Raw genomic sequence first — 22,897 nt, 5'->3', positions numbered from 1 at the left:
GCCAAAGACTCTTCCTCCATAAATACATAAAAAAAATGTACCAGGGAAAATGTGAAAATGAGCCAAATGTCTCATATCCCATTATTCCACTTATTATTAGAGATTTTGTTTTGATTTGTTTTGTTACTTTTTCTTGAGACCTTCAGATTTTTTCTTAGCAACCGTGGAAAACCATCTACACCTCTCTTCTCAATGCTTATCTTTTACATGAAACCAAATAGTAATAGAAAGAGAGAGAAGTACATATGTAATTTCTTCTTTTCTTTTGAAACCAGTAAAGAAGCTAAATTCACTGTAACCATGTACATATGTATTTAATATTTTAATGGTCTTTCTTGAAAGACAATGCCATGTTTTCAAGCATTCAATACTAGAAAAAGTCAGGTCTATATGAAGCCTTCTAAATTTTTTTAGAGAAGTGTTTGCACAGATACTGATAGCTAATAAATTTTATGAATCACTTAAGGGTTTTGTTTGTTTGTTTGTTTGTTTGTTTGTTTAAATTAAAGCACCTTGCGGAGGCAATCTAACAGGATCTTCAGGCTTTATTCTTTCGCCAAACTTCCCTCATCCATATCCCCATAGCAGGGACTGTGACTGGACTATCACTGTCAACACAGACTATGTTATCTCTTTGGCATTTATCAGGTGAGTTCCTGTGCATTTCTACATTAAAAAAATATATCGTTTATAGTTATTTTACTTTAGCATTCACACTAGGCAAAGTTTTGTTTCTGTATATGACACTTTAATTAGTTTTCATTAATTCCAACACCAATACTTTGCAATCAACACTTTTCAAAGCCTTGTGTACTGATGTAGGTGCTCGTGCAGCTCTGAAGGCCTAGTGGGTGAGCATCTTCACCAGATTTCCGTGTGGAGGAAACATGTTGAAGGTCGAGAGGTTTATTCACTCTCATGAAATGTCATCTCTTTATAACCCTTCCTCTCTCCCTGTATTTACTGTCACTGCTTCAAAAAATTCAGTTTTTCCCAAAACTCAAGATTAAAAGGTCAGTATTCCCAGAATTTTTTTCCTTCTATTTGTGTACCACCCAAAATCTTTTCAGAGCCTCTAAGTACCCATATTGTGCAGCATCACCGTTGGGCTTATGAAAACATACATTCTACCTCTTATTTTTCTGGTGATCTCATTAAGTCAAGTTGACAAAGAAGAATTTGATGAATCACTCCCATATGATTTCTCAGCATAACTTGTCTCATGATAGAGCTTTACAAGACAGCATTCCAGACTTTGCATTTGTTAGTTAGCAATGTCAATAGCAGGGTAGGCTTAATACAGAAGTGGTGGAAGATGCAGGCTTCTGTGTGGGAAAGAAGGCAGCTGACTTTGAGCTCTAACTCAGCCACCACCATCTGTGTTACCTCCGGTGCCTTACTTTTTGCAATGAACCTGTTTCTTCACATGGAACTAGTACCAATTGTCACAAAACCTGGCCTAATGCTTTTCCTTAATATTTCTATGGGAGGTGTTAGGTATCAGCAATTCAAGGAGTTCCTAAGTAGAAATGTTCCTAACCTTCAGTGTCCAAGACTGATGTATGTTGGCTCTGGTAACACAGGCTTTCCTTCTGCCAGTATGTTAAAGCTGCTTGGAATTTACGTAAGATGTTAAAGTTAAATCTTTAAAACTGGTCTTAAAAACTAATTTGAGCTCAGACAAATGTGAAAAAGTGTAAATATACAGACTTTCTATTTTTATAATTTGCAGTGATACAATTGATCATTGGTAATCACGAAACAACGATGATAGTGTTAGTCATATGCCAGGATCCAGTTTTGAGACAATTTGCCGAAGTTATTATACTCTTTTTACAGTTGGGAAAATGGCAGTATAGACATTAGAAATGTCTATTTGAATGATACAAGGCCTTAGTGGGCTTATAAAAGTATCGTAGTTCATAAATGAGTGGTAGAAGGCTATATTAGGCAAAATACATGACCTAAATTTGATTTCCAGCTCTGTCATTTATTATTTGACCCTAGGGAGATCACTTAGCATACTCATTGGGAAAATGAAAACGATAATCCCTTCCTTATACCACAGGATTATTGACAAGACCAAGTTAATATTTATAAAACTGCCTTGTAAAATAGGAGGTACTATTAGAATGCACTCTTTTTTTTTTTTCAGGAAAAGGAGTCATTACAGCTAAGATTCTAAAATTTTCTTAAAAATATTTCTTTGTTTTACTCTCACTTTTAAAGAAGTTTTAAAACAATATTTTGAAGTATTTAAGCCTAAACTAGAAATTTAAAAAAAATGGATGATAGTCCATTGTTAATAGGCTTATGGGGCTTCTAAGGATAATACATAACCATCATATCATTTAGAAAGCACCTCTTTCAAGTGATTCTGCCAACAGTGACATAGGTAAGAAAGTTGCAATACTGATCAAATCTTAATATGGAAAGAGATGAAGTTTAGAAAGTTTGTGTTTTATCCCAGAAGAAGGGTAGTAAATAACAAAATAAAGTCTTCTCGTCTGATTTCTGCTCTATTACAGCCAAAGTTACCAAACTTTAGGCCTCATATCCACTGAAAGCTTTCAAGAGCAATTGCTTTAGATGTGTGAAGGTACACTAAATAAATTAGGACAGAACGATGTGGTGGTCCCCTAATTATCTCATGGTACAGGGTTCCTTATTTGTGGAAAGTTTGGAAACGTCTGCATTTTACCAGTCTTTCTTCACCACCATTTAATGCACAAGTAAAGTAGCTGGATTCCTGTCCCTCATACATGCACACGTTAAGGATTAGAATTGTTGTGGAAACTTAACCTCTATAAATCCAGTAGATTTGGAAAGAACATTTCTTACCTAACCAAATTTCTTATTTATGTGCAAATATGGTAAAATTTGACAAGATAGTTTCTCCACTGATGGATGTTTAACAATTGCAAGCTTTACCGATTTTATTCTATATCGTGAACTTGTTGACTTTTCTTAATGACCCAATTGAGTCCATCTTTTTCTCAGTCACATTATGAACTAGGTAATAGAGAAACAAATGACTGTGTGTCTTTTGCTTTCTAAATATATGGATTCTGTAACCATTCTGAGACAATTCTCATACTTTTGAAGGTTGTGTAGGCAAATTTATGATGCAAATTTTACAATTCAAAACATTGACTTGAATAATTTACACATTAAAATGTCCTTATTTACACATTATTTAATTTTGACAAACAGTGTGTGGGTTTGATTTCTCTTACATCAACTTCTAGAGGAAGAAAATATATTACCCTGGGGGAAAATAATACCTAATACAATACTCAGTACTTCATTTGAGTAAAATAAATGTAAGTTTTGTATTTCAAACTTTTGCTTGAATCTGCTATGTAGAGCTGAATTTTAAACAGCAAATATGCTTGTAAGTTTTGAAGTTCAAGGCAAATAATACCATTGACAAAGGAAAAAGGTTACATTTTCATGATGCAAAATATCTGGGTGAAAAATTTTAAAATTAGATGCTGTCCTCCACATTTTATTGATATAAAGTAATTTACATAAGGATATGTAGCTAACAACGGCAGAAGCAAGGCTCGAACTTATATCTCTGACTTCAAACCTTGTACCCTTTCATTAGATAAACTGCCTTACTATCATTTGTATTCCTTGTAGACACAAGGCCAACTTACAAATATTTGAAAATATCAAGGTGTCCTTTCTCTTTTCTACTGTTTTGATATCCATATTCAGTTTCTTGTTGCCAGGTAACTTTTCAAGTTAGCTTACTTTGGCAGAGTCTGTTATTTTTAAAGATGTTGACTGAATTAATATATGATTATATGACTGTTATACTTAATACCTCAGCAATAACCATTCCAATTCCTTTTCTCTCTCTCTCTTTTTCTTTTAGTTTTAGCATAGAGCCAAATTATGACTTCCTCTACATATACGATGGACCAGACAGTAATAGCCCACTGATTGGAAGTTTTCAAGACAGCAAGTTACCAGAGAGAATAGAGAGCAGCTCAAATACCATGCATTTGGCTTTTCGGAGTGATGGATCTGTTAGTTACACTGGATTTCATTTAGAATATAAAGGTAAATGTGAACATTTGATTTTTGCAGCATGATTTAGAGTGTATTTTATACAGGAGATTAATTCTGTGTTGGTCATTGTCAATGGTTAGTTATATGTGTATATCTTAGTACAGACTGCCTACAATTCATCTCATAGAAGAGCTCTCAATGTAGACTTTTCCTATCAGTAGGAAGGAAATTAGCATTTCCCTAATTCCTACCGAAGGAAATGTATCAGGCAAACAAGTTAGCAGTTAGTACATTGTGGTAGTTGGCTAAGACCACAAAATATTTTTAAAAAGATGAAATTTTTGGAAGCTGAAGATTCATTCATGTTTGTTCAGAGACTACTTTCAGTGATAAGGAGAACAAAGTATACTGATAATTCCATTTCAGAAAATGTCTAAAGATATTTAAGTGTGTCAACATTCAGAATAGGGAGAGTAAAATATAGTGATAATTAAAATATTTTAGAGTATTTCTTCAAGTATTTAGAGGAATCAATATTACAATGCCTATGGATGTGGTTTTTTAATTTTTTTTAATGTTTATTTATTTTTGATAGAGAGAGACAGAGAGCAAGCGGGGAAGGGCAGAGAGAGAGGGACACACAGACTCTGAAGCAGCCTCCAGGCTCTGAACCGTCAGCACAGAGTCTGTTGTGGGGCTTGAACACACGAACTGTGAGATCATGACCTGAGCCGAAGTTATACACTTAACCAACTGAGCCACCCAGACGCCCCAATGGATATTTATTAATATATTTTTCGTAATTTTCATGCTCAGTGACTATAAGAATAAATAGGTCTTAGTTGTTTAAAGTTAAAACTTGTTTTTTTCAATAATTGAGCTTATGAAGGACATACCTATAATTTGTCATATTATTTGAGTTCTAAAAAGACATATTTTGGATTTGTTACTTGCCACCTGGCTTTTTTTCATTATGAACTATTTTCAATAACTGAAGATTATACAGGATAAAAAAACAAACTTCAAATTATCCACCATTAATCTGACAGACCTTTATATTGTGTCACACTTGCTTCAGAGCTCTCTTTTCTTGCCTTAAAAAATATAATATTATATATACACTAGAAATTCCTTTTGCATTTGCTGTAGAACAAGGGTGTGTCTCTTCAGGTCTATCAAAAGAAGTAAAGGTAAATTACACAACTTTACATGACATGGGTTAAGGAAATCTTTTATAGGGAATGGGAAAACTCACATATTAACAATATACGGATGCTTGGAATCCTCCAATATCTCCAACAAAATTTGGAAATGCATGCCAGGGTCGAGTTATCTCCTGGATATGGACATGGTGTGGATTTCATTATAGTGGAAAGGTTGAGCCCTCTATGAGTCTCTCATCTTATAGAGGAAAGTAAAAAGAAAAAAAAATGGCCTTGTCAGTGCAAGAATTTACAAGGTGTTTGATACCAGACAATGAGGATTTGGGTTCCCAGCTATTTATTGGGGCCCGAGGCATGATAGCTGCTCCAAACCCTCTGGAGAAGCTTAGGCCTTATAACAATGGGTTAGGAGGCATTGGTCTTACACCAGGTTGAACTTAAGTACCAAACTAATCTCTCTATGTGGAAGAGCCTTTCCACACTATACAATGGGTAGGGCCAAGCTAGCTGGCTATCCAGGCAGACCATAATGAGCAATCAAGACTATTTTTAGTCCTACCCTTTTGATCATAGTTCCCTCCTAATTCTTAATATGTTACTTATTTTTCCATGAATGTATGCTTACAGGTATTTTAATATTTTCTTTTTTTAATGTTTATTTACTTTTGAGAGAGAAAGCAGCAGAGTGGGGGAGAGATAGAGAGAAGGAGAGTGAAAATCATAAGCAGGCTGTACATGAAGTGCAGAGCCTGACATGGGGCTCGATCCCATGAACTGTGAGATCATGACCTGAACCGAAATCAAGAGTCAGACACTTACCCAACTGAGCCACCCAGGCGCCCCTGTATTTTAATGTGTTCTGTCATGTACATATCCTTCATCCTATTTTGATAAAAATTTTCTATTTCCATCAGGTACATATCCTTGTGAAAATTGTTTTTTCCCTTTACATTGTTTTTGAGATTTATCAATAATAGAGATACGTAGGCTTAGTTCATTAATTTCTTTATGATATTCCATCATATGACTGTACCACAGTTAATTTACAGATTTTTCTGATAGACACATGTTGTTTCAGTTTTTCACTACCAGAAATGAATCATGATGAAATTAACATTCTTTTGCATGCCTTCTTGAGCATAACTGTGAGAGTGTCTCTACGGTATCTATCTGCCCAGGAGTGGAATTATTGGGTCAAAGACTATAAACCTCTTGACTAACTCCATATTGCCTAGTTATTCAAAGAAGAGGTTATACCAATTTATATTTTCAACAACAAGGAAAGCACGTCAGAAACTTCATATTAAAAAATGAAGATATAATTGACACATAACATCATATAAATTATATTAATTTTAGGTGTACAATATAATGACTTGATATATGTGTATATCGTGAAATGATTACCGCAGTGTTTAGGCAACTATGTGTAGCTACATATAGTTACACATTTTGTGTATGTGTTCATGAGAACTTTTAAGATCTATTCTCCTAGCAATTTGCAAATATGCAATACACTATTGTTAACTATAGTTACCATGCCATACGTTGCTTTATAAATGAAAGGGTGTACCTTTTCATCCCATTCACCTATTTCATCCAACTTCCATCTTGGCCTCTGGCAGCTACGAGTCTGTTATCTGCATTTATGAGTTTGGTTTGTCTTTTTAGGTTACACATAAGTGAGATCACACAGTATTTGTCTTTGTCAGTCTTATTTCACTTAGCATAATGCTCTCAAGGTCCATATATTTGTCCCAAATGGCAGGATTTCCTTCTTTCATGGACGAATAGTATTCCATTGTATAGATAAACCACATTTTCTCTGCTCATTCATCTGTTGCGTCACTGAGGTTGTTTCCATGTTTTGCAATTGTAAATAATGCTGCAACCTGCAGCATTATCACTATCTTTTCAAGATAGTGATTTTAAGGAACCCCACACTTTTGAAAATCCAGTGCTCTTGTCACGCTTGAAAATTGTCAGCCTCATGAGTATTAAATGTATCTCATGGTCATTTTTATTGTCTTTTCTGTAATTACTATTTAGCTGAACATCTTCTTCCTATTTTTATACTGAGGTTCCCTTTTTGTTAATTGCATATTTCTACTGTTGCACATTTTTCTAGTAGGTTGCCTGTTTCTTTTTTTTGTTTGTTTGTTTATAGGAAATTCTTTTTGTATTATGGATATTAATCCTTTATTCATGTTCCATGCTGTAGTAAAAATCTTACACCATCTTTGGCAAACATTTTCACTTTCTTTCTGGTTTCTTTTGCTGTATAAAAGTTTCAAAAGTCAATATCTATATTTATCATTTCCTTTTATTCATAGTTTGTGAAGGCTACGAAACCTTGAAACATTATTATGCCTTGATTTAAAAAAGGCATTTTGGGGGCGCCTGGGTGGCTCAGTCGGTTGAGTGCCCGACTTCGGCTCAGGTCATGATCTCACAGTTCGTGAGTTCGAGCCCCACGTCGGGCTCTGAGCTGACAGCTCAGAGCCTGGAGCCTGCTTCTGATTCTGCGTCTCCCTCTCTCTGCCCCTTCCCCGCTCATGCTCTGTCTCTCTCTGTCTCTCAAAAATGAATAAACATTAAAAAAAATTTATAAAAAAATAAAAAAGGCATTTTGTTTCCTCATGTGGAGTTCATAAAGGCATTTTCCTCAACTTGCTCTAAAGTTTTAAAGCTTGCCTTTCATTTTTCATCTTTTTCATGTGTGTGGAGTATTTTTCTGTAACTGAGGAATCTAATTTTATTTTATTCTATTCTTTGTGTGAATGGGCCTACCACCATTTCTTGACAAGACAATGCTACTGTTCTCAAATAGCAAGTCTCTATATCACTGTTTCTGACTTGTCTGTTCTGTTCTATTGGCCTGTTTATCTATTCCAAGCCAAGATTTCTCTGAATTTTACTACTATAGCTTTAAAATAAGTAGACATGAGGTAGGCAAAATTGTCCCGGTCTCTATTAACCTTTTTAAATTTTATTTAGATTTTAGAATTAAGTTCTTTCTGCCTCTTGAATTTCATTGGTACTGCATTGTATTTATAAATCATTTGGAATAAATTGATGTCTGATACTTAGTCTTTTCAACTATTATTATGGCATATCTCTCAACTTACTCATACCTTCCTCATTGTCTTTCAGTAATAGTTTATAATTTTCTTTATAAAAGTTTTCTCATCTAAATCTTAAATGGCTTATAGTTTCCATTGTAATTAATGATATTTTTATTATTAGATTTTATTTATTGTTGCTAATGCATGGATTTTTGTAACTAGTATCTAGCAAGACTTCTTAACTCTTTCATTAGTTATCATAATTTTTAATGGATTTTTTTTGGATTTTCTGTGTACCCAGTGACAGTTCTGTTTCTTTTTTTCTTGTTTGTTTTTTTGGGTTTTTTGTTTGTTTGTTTTTTCCTAGTCTATACACTCCCCCGCCCCTCACCCCCTTGGCTTAATGATCAGAGCAAAAAATTTAGTATCATACCACATTAAACAGTGGTAGCCATCATTCTTCTGTCATTACTGATTTTGAAGCAAATTCATCTAATGTTTTACCTTTAAGTATTTTCTATTGGTTGGGGCGATGTTAATAAGGGCTGAAATTTTTTAACTCATTGTTTTCAGAGACATTTCAAGGTTATTTATATATAAAAATCATTTACCACTCTGAATGAAGAAGTTTTAGCACAAGGTTAAGTAATTAGCCTAGTCATGTGGCAGAGCTAAGATTTGATTCAGATTGGGCTCCACAATGGACATGCTTATCCAAAATGTTACACTATCTAGATATATTTTTTATCAATTATAGGAAGTTCCCTTCCATTCCTGATCTACTAAAAATTCCTTAATCATTCTGGGATTGAAGTTCATCAACTACTTTTTCATCAGCTACTGAAAATATCACATGGTTTTCCTTTGTATAAATTAAATATTATTATAAAATTATAAAAATATATTATAAAATTACTTATTACATTATAGATTTTCCTTCCTATATAATTGTCTTTGTCTAGTTTTGGTCAAGACTATACAATCCCCCAACTTTGGGAGCATTCTTACTTTTGTAATATCTAGAATAATTTGTATAAGATAAGGATCATCTGTTTCTCAAACATTTGTGAGAACTTCCCTGTAGAACTAGGGACTTGGTGATCTGAGGTAGTAGAATTTAAGTGGTTATAAATCTATCCAGGTTTTCTACTTTATCTTTGATTTCTGAAAGTCGGCTTCCTAAAAATTATTTTCATCCAAGTTTTCAAATTGTTGACATAAAATATTTGCAGTATTTTCTTACTTAATTTGTTGCTGTATGTTTTTTATTAACGTTTGGTTCTTGTGTTAGTAATAGTATTTCTTCCTGTCTATTTTCTCTGCATCTCTGCTTTCTCTTTTTTCAGGTTTATCAAAATAAATACTTACCTTACTAATTTTCCAAATTTTTTCTCTTCTAATATGAACTTTTGTGGCTATATTTTTTTTTCTAAGTACATCTTTACCTGATTTGCAAAAGTCTTAAAATGCAGAGATTTATTATCAATAATTCTAAACTTGTCCTAATACCACAGCATTATGATTTTTTTGCATCAGAGTTCCTTAGAAATAGTGCCAATTAATTTTACTTGCTTATTTACTCTCTGCACTCCCATTTACTCCACTAACTCCCTACACATATACTAAAATACAAGCATCTTAAGAGCAAGATCTCTGTTATTCACCAGTATACGATAGTACCTTAGAATAAGTGCTTACACACCATAATTTTGGTAATTATTTAATTGATTGATTTTGAGCAACCTAAAGAGGTGTCTTCTCATTTTGAAATCAAGTCATAATTAGAATCATAGAATAATAACATTACTGAAATATCATAAATCTTAGAGATACATCTCTGTCCTGCATTTTATAAGGAGAACTTGGCTCTTTAGGAATAACTACTTATATCTGCAAGCTAACAGGCTTATAAAGAAGACCTATTTAAGAGGAAAACAAAAGAAAAAGGAAAGGAAAGAAAAGGAGAAGAGGGGCTCCTGGGTGGCTCAGTTGGTTAAGCATCTCACTTGGTTAAGCATCCCAGATCATTATCTCACGGTTTGTGAGTTGGAGCCCCGCATTGGGCTCTGTGCTGACAGCTCAGAGCTCAGAACCCGGAGCCTGCTTTGGATTCTGTGTCTCCCTCTCTGCCATTCCCCCACTCACACTCTGTCTCTCAAAAATAAGTAATAATTTAAAAAATTAAATAAATAAAAAGAAAAAGGAGAGGAGAGGGGGAAGCAAGCAAAGAAGGAAAGAAAAACAAGAAAGCTGTAATCAAGTCAGTAAAGCTAGATTCTATTGTAAAACATTTCCATAGATCTCTAGGATAAAAGATACAGGAAAAATTCCACAAATACTACCATGCTTAGTGCAGGTGGTACTAACTGATTCTAGCATTCTTTCTTGTGAAAACTGGAATTAACCTCACAATCCTTTCTCTACTTAACATTCCAGGTAGCCATTCCTAAGTCCATATAATTAAACACTTGAGATAAAACCTACTCTCCTTTTTCTTAACTAACTTCTATCCATTTCTATTTCCCAGCATGATCCATTTCCATGTCCCATCATTTCCAAAATTTCCAAAATTCCTAAGATTTATGGTGTCATAGGAAAAGGACCACAAGTGCAATTTTTTTTAAAAGATAAAATTAATCATTATGTACCTACTATATTCTAGATACAATGATTAGTTCCTTTTAATGAATTCTCTCTATCCTTCCCATGAGCAGGACCATTTATAAATGCAACAGAAATATTAAAACTAACACAAATAAGTGATAAGTATCTCTGTCCCTATTTTACAAATGGCAAAGCTAAGGATCAGACTATTCAAAAGAGTTACAGAGGGGCGCCTGGGTGTCTCAGTCGTTTGGGCATCCAACTTCTGCTCAGGTCATGATCTCACATTCTTTGAGTTTGAGTCCTACATTGGACTCTGTGCTGAGAGCTCAGAGCCTGGAACTTGCTTTGGATTCTGTGTCTCCCTCCTTCTTTGTCTCTGTCTCTGTCTCTCTCTCTCTCTCTCTCTCTCTGTCTCTCTGTCAAAAATAAACATTAAAATAAAACATTAATATATATATTAAAAATAGTTACAGAAAATGATATAAATTATTATTACTATTAGAGTAAAAGCAAATAAAAATATAAAAGTCAAACAGAGAGAAATACATAGTCATTCCATGAACTTCAATCTTTCTCCCTGGACCCTGCAATTACTCCCTACCGTGCTCAACTACTACACTAATGCCTACTTACACACAATTTCATGAAGTCTTATTTTTATACTCCAGACAGTATTTCTTGCTGATGTTAGTGTTAAGTTCATGCTAGTCCCCAAATCCAACCTAATTAATTCTCTGGACTCTCATCCATAGGAAAGTTCCATGCCCCAGTTCAGGATCTCCAGGGTCTGCCTTTTTTCATCAGCCTCCCTATTTCCTATCCTTATTCAAAACATGTTACCTCTTTAATTGTTTTGTTTCTTAAAGCTAATAAATCGGCCCTTATATTTCTTTCTGCCGTAGACAAACATCTCAGAATTTTTATAAAATATGCAACCCCAAAATAAACTGACATATACATTGAGGCCTGGAATAGTAAAAAGCTTTTCCTTTGTCATTTGTAATACATGTTCCATACCTTCACTTATGCATGTTGGTTTCTGTTGGCACTGAAAAGTAAAGCTTTAAAGTCTTGACTCACTCTAAATCCATAATGTTTTTGGTAGGCCTTTAATTTAAAAGCAACCCCTACCTCTATTAGAGCTCACACCAGAGTATAGTTATCATTGCCTTCTTCATATCTATCTTTCCATTTCCCCCTTGAAGCAGATACTGAATCTTAGTTTTGTTTGTGTGCAAACACACAATAGTTGTGCAATGAACGAATCCTGTATGTGAACGTTGCAAAAACACAAGCCTGCTAACAAGGATTCTGGAAGGAATACTACTTTCTGCTTATCTAAAGCAAATTGTGGATATGCCTTTATGTGGTAGAAAATAGTAAATTGGAGTGGAGAAGTGGAAGTCTGGGGGTGAAAGGAGGTGTTTGGCTAATTATAAAGCAATGTCTTCACAAAGAGTTTAAATCAGGCAGGCCTAGTCTCCATTGTAATTTTAATGAGATACAACGTTAACAGATTTACAGTTGAATAAATATTTAGAGTTCAAACAGTACTCTCATTTGCATTGTTTTAACCTTAGGACCATTTTAGATCATAATGTTAATAAGTATGTCTTAAAAATTTATAACATTTATACAAATGTGGCTCATACAGTAGTAAAATTTGTATTCTTTTAACAAAATGTATTGATTCTGATGGAGAGAGAATATATAGTTTTGTGCCAGTGGAGGGAAACTGCTGGTAGCTCGTGCTTTAGCTGGCAGGGAATGTCAATTTATAGGCACCAGTATGGACAGTGAAAGACTTATGACTGACTGTTTATATACGGTATAAATTAGCCATCTGCTCTCAGAACCTGAAAAGTATCATAAATTACTTTCTAAATTAACATACCATTTTTTTTCCATAGAGCAACTTATTACATTTCAGTTATTACCCTGAGGTAGTCTGGGGACAATTGTGTAATACTTCCCAAAATAAAAGAGATACATGTATGGCTCATCCTTTTCTCTAAGAGCGCCTGTAGCCGGCCTTATGTGAATGCTCTTGCCTACAATAGGGAGGCCTCTGGGGACTGAGTATGATCAGATGAGGGAATTATAATGCATATACATCGTGAAGGGAGCTTAGTTCTCAGTTTCTGAAATCATGCCAGCAGATAAATGTCCATCCACACATGTCTACCATCCTGGAAATAACAGGCAGTAGGATATTATACAGTCTGGTTACCCTTCAAGACCAAAAATAACATATAACCACTTTTGATTATCCACAAGATGATATTATTCAGAATAATGGTCCCTTAGTGAGCATATAGCTATATGTGGAAACAAATTTTGAAGTAAAAATGCCTTTAACAACAAAAATATGTATGTTTCTTTTTCTCCCAGAAAAGAAAATATTTATTTATAAATCAGTCACTAAGTATGAACTCAACACACATACCTATGTATGGTTCAAAGTAAGATAAACTTCATAGTGTTGTAGATATTACACTTAGTATATGTAATGTGATCTCAACATCCATAGGTTTTCAGGAATAAAATGGAAACAGAAACATAGTAAAGCTTTAATTTTTCCAACTGAATTTTCTTTAAACCACAGTTTTGGTTCCTAATATCAAATTGTTTTTTCATTAAGCACTTAGGATATTTTATTTTCAATTTTTTAGTTTATTTGTTTTAATTTAATTTTTTTCAATTTACATCCAAATTAGTCAGCATATAGTGCAACAATGATCTCAGGAGTAGATTCCTTAATGCCCCTTACCCATTTAGCCCATCCCCCCTCCCACACCCGCTCCAGTAACCCTCTGTTTGTTCTCCATATTTATGAGTCTCTTCTGTTTGTCCCCCTCCCTGTTTTCATATTATTTTTGGTTCCCTTCCCTTATGCTCATCTGTTTTGTCTCTTAAAGTCCTCATATGAGTGAAGTCATATGATATTTGTCTTTCTCTGACTGACTAATTTCACTTAGTATTAATACCCTCCAGTTCCATCCATGTAGTTGCAAATGGCAAGATTTCATTCTTTTTGATTGCCGAGTAATGCTTCATTGTGTATATATATCACATCTTCTTTATCCATTCATCCATCGATGGACATTTGGGCTCTTTCCATACTTTGGCTATTGTCGATAGTGTTGCCATAAACATTGGGGTGCATGTGTCCCTTCGAAAAACACACCTGTATCCCTTGGATAAATACCTAGTAGTGCAATTTCTGGGTAACAGGATAGTTCTATTTTTAATTTTTTGAGGAACCTCCATAATGTTTTCCAGAGTGGCTGCACCAGCTTGCATTCCCATATTTTATTTTATTTTTAATGTTTATTCACTTTTGAGAGAGAGACAGAGTGTGAGTGGGGGAGGGGTAGAGAGAGAGGAGACACAGAATCTGAAACAGGCTCCAGGCTCTGAGCTGTCAGCACAGAGCCTGATGGAGGGCTCGAACCCATGAACCGCGAGATCATGACCTGAGTCAAAGTTGTAAACTTAACTGACTGAACCATCCAGGTGCTCTAGCATTTAGGATATTTTCATTGCTGGTAGAAAAATTCTGTAAAGAAATGTTTTGTAAAAATTTTTTTAAAAAGCCATAGGTAAGGTATAAGCTTTATGTCTTATGTTTACTTCTATCTTGTAGCAGACTTCTTAGGTACTATTTTTGGAGAATATAAGGCAAGGGACACTTCAGCCTAGGATCTATTCAGTAGGCAATCTACTATGAAGGTAAATAAAATTAATTATTCATAAAAATAACACTATCAACTTGTCTGCCTCACAATTTTTTTTTCAAAAACTCAAATTACCTTCCCATCTACCCCCTAGACCTTTGCATAAGGATTCTCCAGACGTTTTCAAAATTTACAGATAATTGCTATGGCAGGCATGGAAATAAACAAGGGCAGTATTATCCATAGACAGCTAGTCACCAAGGATTTAAAGTAGCAGGTAAACATAGTAATGAGGTAAATGAATCCTCTCAAAATGAGGCTAGCAATACAAAATTGTTGCAGAGGCAATATATTTAACTTTTTGGCATATTTCCCTTTCCTCAAAAAGTAGGACATTTGCAGTACAGATTCACTGATATGTCACTGAAACTATTGGGAAAACTTTAGAGAAGAAAAAAGCAAGCTTTTTAAAAGAGGAATATTAGGTGGTTAGGGTTGCCAAAGAGATGAATCCTTTTAAACAGCAATTTCAGTTCTTTATTTTCCCTCAAGGGAAAGTAGTATTCACACTGCTTGTTGTTTCTGGAAAACGGTATTGTGGGAATATTTTACCTAGTAAGAAATATAGATTCTTGGATTGAGAAGTAATTTTTATCGTGAGCTCTGAGTATAATTTATGGGGTGCAAATTGTGTGTGTGTGCGTGTGTGTGTGTGTGTGTGTGTGTGTGCGCACATGTGTGTGTGCACTTGGGAGATGATTAAGTTATTTAGATTTGGACTGAAGCTCAGGAATCAGGTTTCCCCAACTTACACACTTGTTTCCTTCACCCGCCTTGTCCCTCACCTAGTCAGCTCGTTCTCTCTCCATGTTCAGCTTACATGTCAGTTCTCCAGCAAGGTTCCTGAATGCATCCATATATGTCATACTCTTGAGAGTTACAAGTATTCATTTAATAGAACAATAAGCTGTAAATGCCATGAGGGCCAAAATATATTCTGAATGTGCACTGCTATATTTCCAAAGTTCACTGGGTAGTGTGGGCTCTTAAGTACTTGTTGGAAAGAAGGAAAGAAAAAAAGCAGAACTTCGTTCCTCTGATATTCTATTAAAATCATTTAAACGGTTGATTCTGCCATTGCCTCTTTAGCTGAATTGGGAGAAATCTTGCTAGTGTTCTTTATAAAACACAAATTTCTCCTCATTTTCTATGAATGTTGAAGTACTTTGAACTTTGTAAAGTTTTATGAGTGGAAGAAATATATTCCTATTGCTGCAGGTAAGAAGATTTGGATATATGATAATAAAGTAATTTCTGTGAGAGCCGAACACGAAGACATTATTGACTTAAATTCCAATGATTTCATGAGTCATATGCAGAGATACACCCACCTCCTGATTTCCCATTAACATAAAATAAATTCTAATGTAGAAAATTATATTTGTTATCCTGAAATTGTGATGGCCCTTACATTTTTGTATTATTTCTTAAGTAACCTATAATAATATTAATATGGAAATATTAGGGCATTGCTCAGATCTGTTAACAACAATTTGTATTAGAGCTTATTCCCCAAAATGGATGAACTGATATTTGTGTTTCTCTACATGTTTTCAAAATGTTCTGTCATCCTCTTTAGTTCACTATCGGGGTGCACAGAGAACTTTTAGTTCCTTTGTTCCTTTGTTGTGAATGGACTTAATTTTAAATTTGTGTTAGCTTTAAAAGCACTTGGCTTTAACATAGGCTCTCTGTCCAAAAAGATCATGGCTTGGATGTCATAAAGATTTTGCTGCTTTTTAATGATGGATAGACAGACCTCTGATAGACATGGGAGGTGACTAGAGGAGGTAGGTTACAATAAATGATTTCACCTTCCTACCAGTGGTGAAATGAGCTGAGCTCAACACCGGTGGTAGTATCATTTCTAGGTTCAGTCACAGGGAATGGGTGTCCTTTATATGGAGGAAGAGCTTTTAAATAAAGCAGTGATAAATAAAGAAATAAATCCTGCTTCTTTTCCAAAATAATTCTTTGAAAATATGTATGCATTTATAAATATTATTGCACACAATTTATAATAAACTCTAACACCCAATGTTTGACTGCATATTAGATACTAATTTTAATGAAAAGTCCAGCGAAGAATTTTATGCTCTTACTTATCAATATGAATTAGCAAAGTGTCACATATGATTATGGGCTACTTTGTACTTTGAGCCCACAAACAGAAGCGGACAGAGTGCTGGTGCTTTCCCGTCTGTTTAGAAGTAGAAATGAAGTAATAGTAAAACTTTCATGGAAAATAATGTTTTCAACAATTCATTTTATATCAACACTATTTTACAGCAAAACTTCGAGAGTCCTGCTTTGATCCAGGCAATATAATGAATGGCACCAGACTTGGAATGGATTATAAATTAGGGTCAACAGTCACCTATTATTGTGATGCTGGTTACGTTCTTCAAGGTTATTCAACACTCACCTGTATCATGGGAGATGATGGAAGACCTGGATGGAATAGAGCCTTACCAAGTTGTCATGGTAAGAAATATATGTATATATATATATTTTTTTGTCTGAGCTTTTATTTTGAGACAGAATCAGAAATATTTAAACCCATTTTTATATTTTTAAAAATTGACCACTTAACATTCAATCTAAAAGTGTGATATAGGCCAGGCAGAGATTTTATCAAGGATTTTTAAATTGGATTCATTAAAGAAATGGTTTTGGGAAAGTACTTATATTCCCAGGTGTCTCTAAAGCAACGCACACGTTATTGTAGGCAAGCTCCCTGGCACAAGGATATTGCCTTTTTCTATTCTGTGTTCAGGACTTAGAGGAGCACCTGAGAAAATTAGGTGCTCAGAAGATACTGGCTGAGTAAAGGAAGAACGAATACACTGAAACTGACATTTCAACAACATAGATAAATGCAGTGACTTAAATATGATCAAGAACTGGTGATAAATCTTTATCCAAACTACACATTTTTCCTAAAAATTAAAGTTGCCTAGAAGTGACAACCATGTTGGACCTGCTGAGGCGGGTCTCACAACAGGGGGAAGGCTCAAGGACACAGTAAAATGGAGGAAGATCTAAAATTAGTTTCAGTAACATCATATCAGATATGTAACTGCCACCGCTAGAGTTAGTACCAGACCAGTGCATCAGATTCAACTTGATAAAGGAACTGACAGTGATCACAGCCAGGAGAAGACTGCTGATCTTAGAAAAAGTTAGGAAAAATATATTCAAGGGGAAGACACTTAATGTTCTTGAGATTAAGGAAGTTACTGAAGAGGCACCAGAAACAGAGATGGCACCTTCACTTAGGGTGTGGAATTTGCTAAGCATTTAGCCACAGTAAATGAACAGCCTATTCAGAATTTTGAAAAGATGATTCAGTGGACACAGGAGGGAAGATTGTGGGAGTCCCCAATGAATAATGAAGGAGTTGTGATGATGATGGTTCATGAATATATATTTCTGGATAAATACCAGGAGGATTTTTCACAACAAGGACCAATTTGTCACTTTATGGAACCAGTACCCCATGTTCTTTCTAAAATGCACATCTGAGTGTTAGAAAAGTCCAACACAGTGGTTGAAACATTATTTTACTGAAAAACAGGACATTCTAAAATAAAGCGATGCACAGTTCATTTGCAGACCATGGAAATTTTTATTTCAAGCTTTTGGAGATGGATTTTATAGCTAAATAAAATAATACTGCATGTTGAAAAATCATATACTTGTATACAAGTCTATGAGTACAGAGATACTGTGGGAAAAAAAAAACAGTTCAGTAAGGAGAGAAAAACTATGATATCACTTTGGAAAGTTACCACAGACTCCCTCAACAGTTGAATGATCCCAATGCATTGTACAAAACTGACATGGAGATGATATCATCTAGAGCAGATTTTCTAAACTATAGGTCACCACCAGTGAGTCATAAAATCAATTCACTGGGTCGTGACCAGAATTTTTATAACTGATATAACATTGAATAAAATAAAATAAAATAAAAGATAAATACATAAAAAGAAGAGAAAAATGTTATAATCCAAAGACCATAGTAAGGATAAATATTTTTTTGTGGAACTCTTTTCAGCTATCTATAAAGAAATAAATAAAATACAATAAATACGTGTGTGGAGGGTGTGTGTGTGCATGTAGATATATATGAGTATATTTGCAATGAGGTAATGTATATTTCTTACTACGAGTTGCAGTGAGAAAAAACAATTTTGATCTGATGATTAAAAGAATAGATTTTTGATGTCTGGTACACATAGTATTTTTTCTTAATTATATAATATATTCATGTATTTGAATTATGTGTGTATTATTTCTGACTTAAACAAGTCATTTAACCTCTCTAGAGTCTCTCATCTGTAAAATGAGAGTATTTGAAATTCTTTACTTCAGAATGTTGTGTAAGAACTAAAGAAAAGGTACTTACCTACTAAATGGTCATTCTGTTAGTAACAGAACAGCCAATTAAAACTTGGCTTGAATCGATGGTTTAATCTATCAGAAGACAAGGGGAATAAAAGGAGAAATAATTACTTTGAATTTCATTCTGCCAAAGAGAAAAAAAATAATGGCACGAAAGTTTATAAAAAGTTTAAGAGAAAGTGTGGTTGTTTTGTCTTAAGAGCCATGCAAAAGAGGAATTTGTGGATAGACAGAAAATTCATTAAAAAGCTAACAAACAAACAAGCAACAACAACAAAAAAACATGGAAAATTTCCTGAAGCCAAACAAGAAATTACCAAAATCCTGACAGAGAAAACCAAAGAATAAAGAAAACTATAGATCAGGGGCTCCTGGGTGGCTCAGTAGGTTAAGCTTCACGTTCTTGATTTTGGCTCAGGTCATCATCTTGGGCTTCATGAGATCAAGCCCACATCAGGCTCTACACTGATAGCACAGAGTCTGCCTAAGATTCTCTCTCTCCCTCCTTCTCTTCCCCTCCCCCTACTCTCTTTCTCTCAAAATAAATAAATGTACATTTTAAAAAAACTATAGATCAAAAAGATAAGTATTAATCACTGGGATAAATTATTAAATACATGGTTTTCAATGGCTTAGGTGAAAAAGACAGGTGCAGCAGAGTATACATTCACCAAGAATATGCCTGCCTAGAATAATCCTATTCCTTGCCATAGATTTCTATATTGATAGGTCATAGAAATGTTAATTGAGCATGGACTATACCATAATGTATACAAATGGTCCTTCTGAACCAAAAATATTTCATGGGATCAATTACAGCCCAATAAAGTGTATTTCATGTTGGTTTAATAGTCAAATCTACAAACAAAACAAAGGCAAGGGTAGACCTGTGTTCAAATCCTCTTACTATATCTATGACCTCAGATGAGCTAAGCCTTGATTTTTAAATCTCTAAAACTGGATGATAGTTATTAACTCAATAGATTATGTGAAGATTCAATTAACCATAGCACATACAGAGGGCCTAGTGAATTTCCCAGCAAACATTGGCATATTAATACGTGTGATATTCAAAATGTTCTGAAAGAAGCACAGCACTAGAAAACATACATTGCACTTTGCATTGTATGTTATGTTTTAGTGGAACTGGTATATTTCTATCATTTTAACATTAATTAAATCTAATTTATTAATGTTAATATATGGATACACATTTACCCACTCCTAAAAACAGCACAAATGTTTAGTATTTTTAAATTTCTTAAAAGAGAATAATCTTCACTATCAGTTTAGTTGGATATGACTAGACTTTTGCCTACAATGCCAAGATACTATGGGAATCAAAGTTATTGCATGCATACCTTATACTATTACCCAAAATTAAAGATATATTCATGTTAAAATATGACCACATCTGATGATTTCTAGTATGGGGGGAAGCCCATGTTTTAGAATTAGATGTAATTAACTCTAAACATTGTTTTAAAACGAAGAGAAGACCTAAAATCAGCTATGTGACCTTGTATATTTTATGTGTCTAAGCATGAGCTAATATTGTATAGTTTGTAAGGTTGTTCGGAGAATTATATTAAATAACTCATTTGGAACATTTGGTTCTGGGGTTCCTGCTAGCTCAGTCAGTAGAGCACGTGACTCTTAATCTTGGGGTCATGAGTTCAAGCCCCACGCTGGGCTTAGAGGTTACCTAATAAAATAAAATAAAATAAAATATAAAAATAAATAAATAAATAAATGTAACATTGGTTCTGAAGTAATTACTATATCACAGTAAGGAGAGCTTAGTATATTTTAGTTTCTTGGTCAGGTTCACACATATCTGTTTGTTTTCCCTCACAGTAATTATACAGAAATCCAAAATACACAGAACTGGCTGACTTTCAGATTTAATAATTTAATACTTTGAAAGTCAAAATTAGTGGGTAAAGCATCTGCAAAAGAGGCAGAAGTTTTTTTGTTCATAAGGATAAATTTTTTAATTAAGATATATTTTGTATTTTTTATCAAAGTAAAATATACATGGGATAACTGAGAAAATAATTTAAAATAGCTTAGCATTTAAAGTAATTTATTTTTTTAAGTTTATGTATTTTGAGAGGGGGAGGGCAGGGGTAAGGGGGGAGAGAGGGAATCCCAAGCAAACTCTCCACTCTCAGTGTAGAGCCCAATGCAGAGCTTGAACTCATGAACCATGAGATCATGACCTGAGCCAAAATCAAGAGTCGGATACTTAAATGACTGAGCCAACCAGGCGTCCCAATTTAAAGTTATTTAAAGCACTGGTCACCTGCCTCACCCCCCCCCACCTCTATTCTGCTATTACTCAGCTGAGCCTTCTAATAATTTCTAGTTCTAATTGCTCTGATGGCCCTCTCCATGACTCTGCATAACATATGAAGCTCTGTTTCTTGATTTGCCAACTCTAGACAATTTCCATTGATTTCCAGGTATAAAAGATAAAGAGTTATGTCAAATCCACAGCCCCTCTCTTCAATATTCCAGAAATATGTTATGTTTGTTTATTCTAGTGATTGTCTTTGTCATGCATTAATTTTTTATGCCTCTATTGTTAATATCATTAATGTTTAAGAATTAGATTGCCAGGCTCTGCGGCTTTTCATGCTGCATATTACCCACCCCTCAGTAAAATGTTGACTAATATCTCTGAAAACATGGGCAGGAAATTTTGACTGATAGGCTTCACTTTTGAGTATATAAGTAGGATGTTGGCTATTAGACCATGATCCCTAAGTGCCAAAATAACGAAAGCTTTTCATTTTTTACATAAAAGTAAACACCAGCATGACCTTTAATGCAATATTTAAATGCAATATTTTGCTTTTTCTTATAATGTTTCACTCTGAAAGACCATAAGCTCCCAAAGTCTCAGGCTACATGTTTAGCATGAAACATATTAATTTATACATGCAGCCTCTTAGTAAATATGTTTATCCTGAACTGAACCGTAAGAATTTACAGTTTGTCTATTTTAGAGGATAGGATTTTTTTTTGTCATGGTTTAAGATTGTGTACATTTTAAATCTGAAGGAAATATTTTCAAGAGCTTATGTTGGACCCTGGGAGATTGTATTTGTCAGAAGTAGATCCAAAATGATAGCATCCTGTGGTAAGTCCTGCTCAGTGATGAGAAACCCTGCAGTTTATCTCATGAAAATGTCACAGGTATTAAATGATAGCAAAACAGAATATCCATGCCTGCAATTCACTTTGTGATCAAAAAAAAAGTGTTTGGAAAATAATTTCTTACCTTCTTATTTTTCATACTTTGAAAAGTATGTTGAAACTCTGAGTTACTTTAGAAAACTAAAGTGAGTTACTTTAGAAAACTATAGACACTGGATTAAAGTGGAAATCTTATTGCTCTTATCCATAAAATGACTCAATATTAGCTAAAGGAAATGAAACACAAATAGTGACAGATTCCATCTTTTTCTCTTAATATTCACTACTTGATTTATTTCACCTAATGGCATTGCAGTTGTTTATATAAACACACCTCTACCCTAATCTAGGGCAACTACAGGCTATCTCTTAGGTCTTAGCCTCCCCCCTGGCTAGTTTCTCTCTTTCCCTTGTTTCCTGATACAATCTCTTATGAACACAACAAAGTAATCTTTCAAACATATGTCAGATTATATCAAAATCCACCAGTGACTTTCTAAATCTGAGTAAATTCCAAAGATCTTACAATATGAGGTTCTACTTAATCTACCTATATATACTCTGACCTCTTTACTATTCTTGCTCCCTACTACACTCTTTGGGCCACAAGGGCCTCCTTGATGTTTCTTGAAAGCACTGTTCAACTTCCACCTCAGGGCTTTTGCACTTACTTGTCCTTTGTGTCTGAATACTTTTT

General features: G+C 34.3%; 1 protein-coding gene across 3 annotated transcripts in view; it reads left to right on the top strand.

The window, feature by feature from the left end:
* CSMD3 (CUB and Sushi multiple domains 3) overlaps nucleotides 1-22,897 on the top strand; it is a 1,242,212-nt gene that overhangs the window by 958,830 nt on the left and 260,485 nt on the right. For all 3 annotated transcript variants that reach the window (XM_042973241.1, XM_042973240.1, XM_042973239.1), the window contains 3 exons: nucleotides 510-648; nucleotides 3,884-4,071; nucleotides 16,882-17,076. In XM_042973241.1, coding sequence (XP_042829175.1) covers nucleotides 510-648; nucleotides 3,884-4,071; nucleotides 16,882-17,076 — 522 coding nt within the window. The remainder of the gene's footprint in view (nucleotides 1-509; nucleotides 649-3,883; nucleotides 4,072-16,881; nucleotides 17,077-22,897) is intronic.

This window comes from Panthera tigris, chromosome F2 (assembly GCF_018350195.1).
Source record: "Panthera tigris isolate Pti1 chromosome F2, P.tigris_Pti1_mat1.1, whole genome shotgun sequence".
NCBI lineage: Eukaryota > Metazoa > Chordata > Mammalia > Carnivora > Felidae > Panthera > Panthera tigris.
The sequence above is the reverse complement of the archived record's forward strand: the minus strand, read 5'-3'. Positions and strand labels throughout refer to the sequence as shown.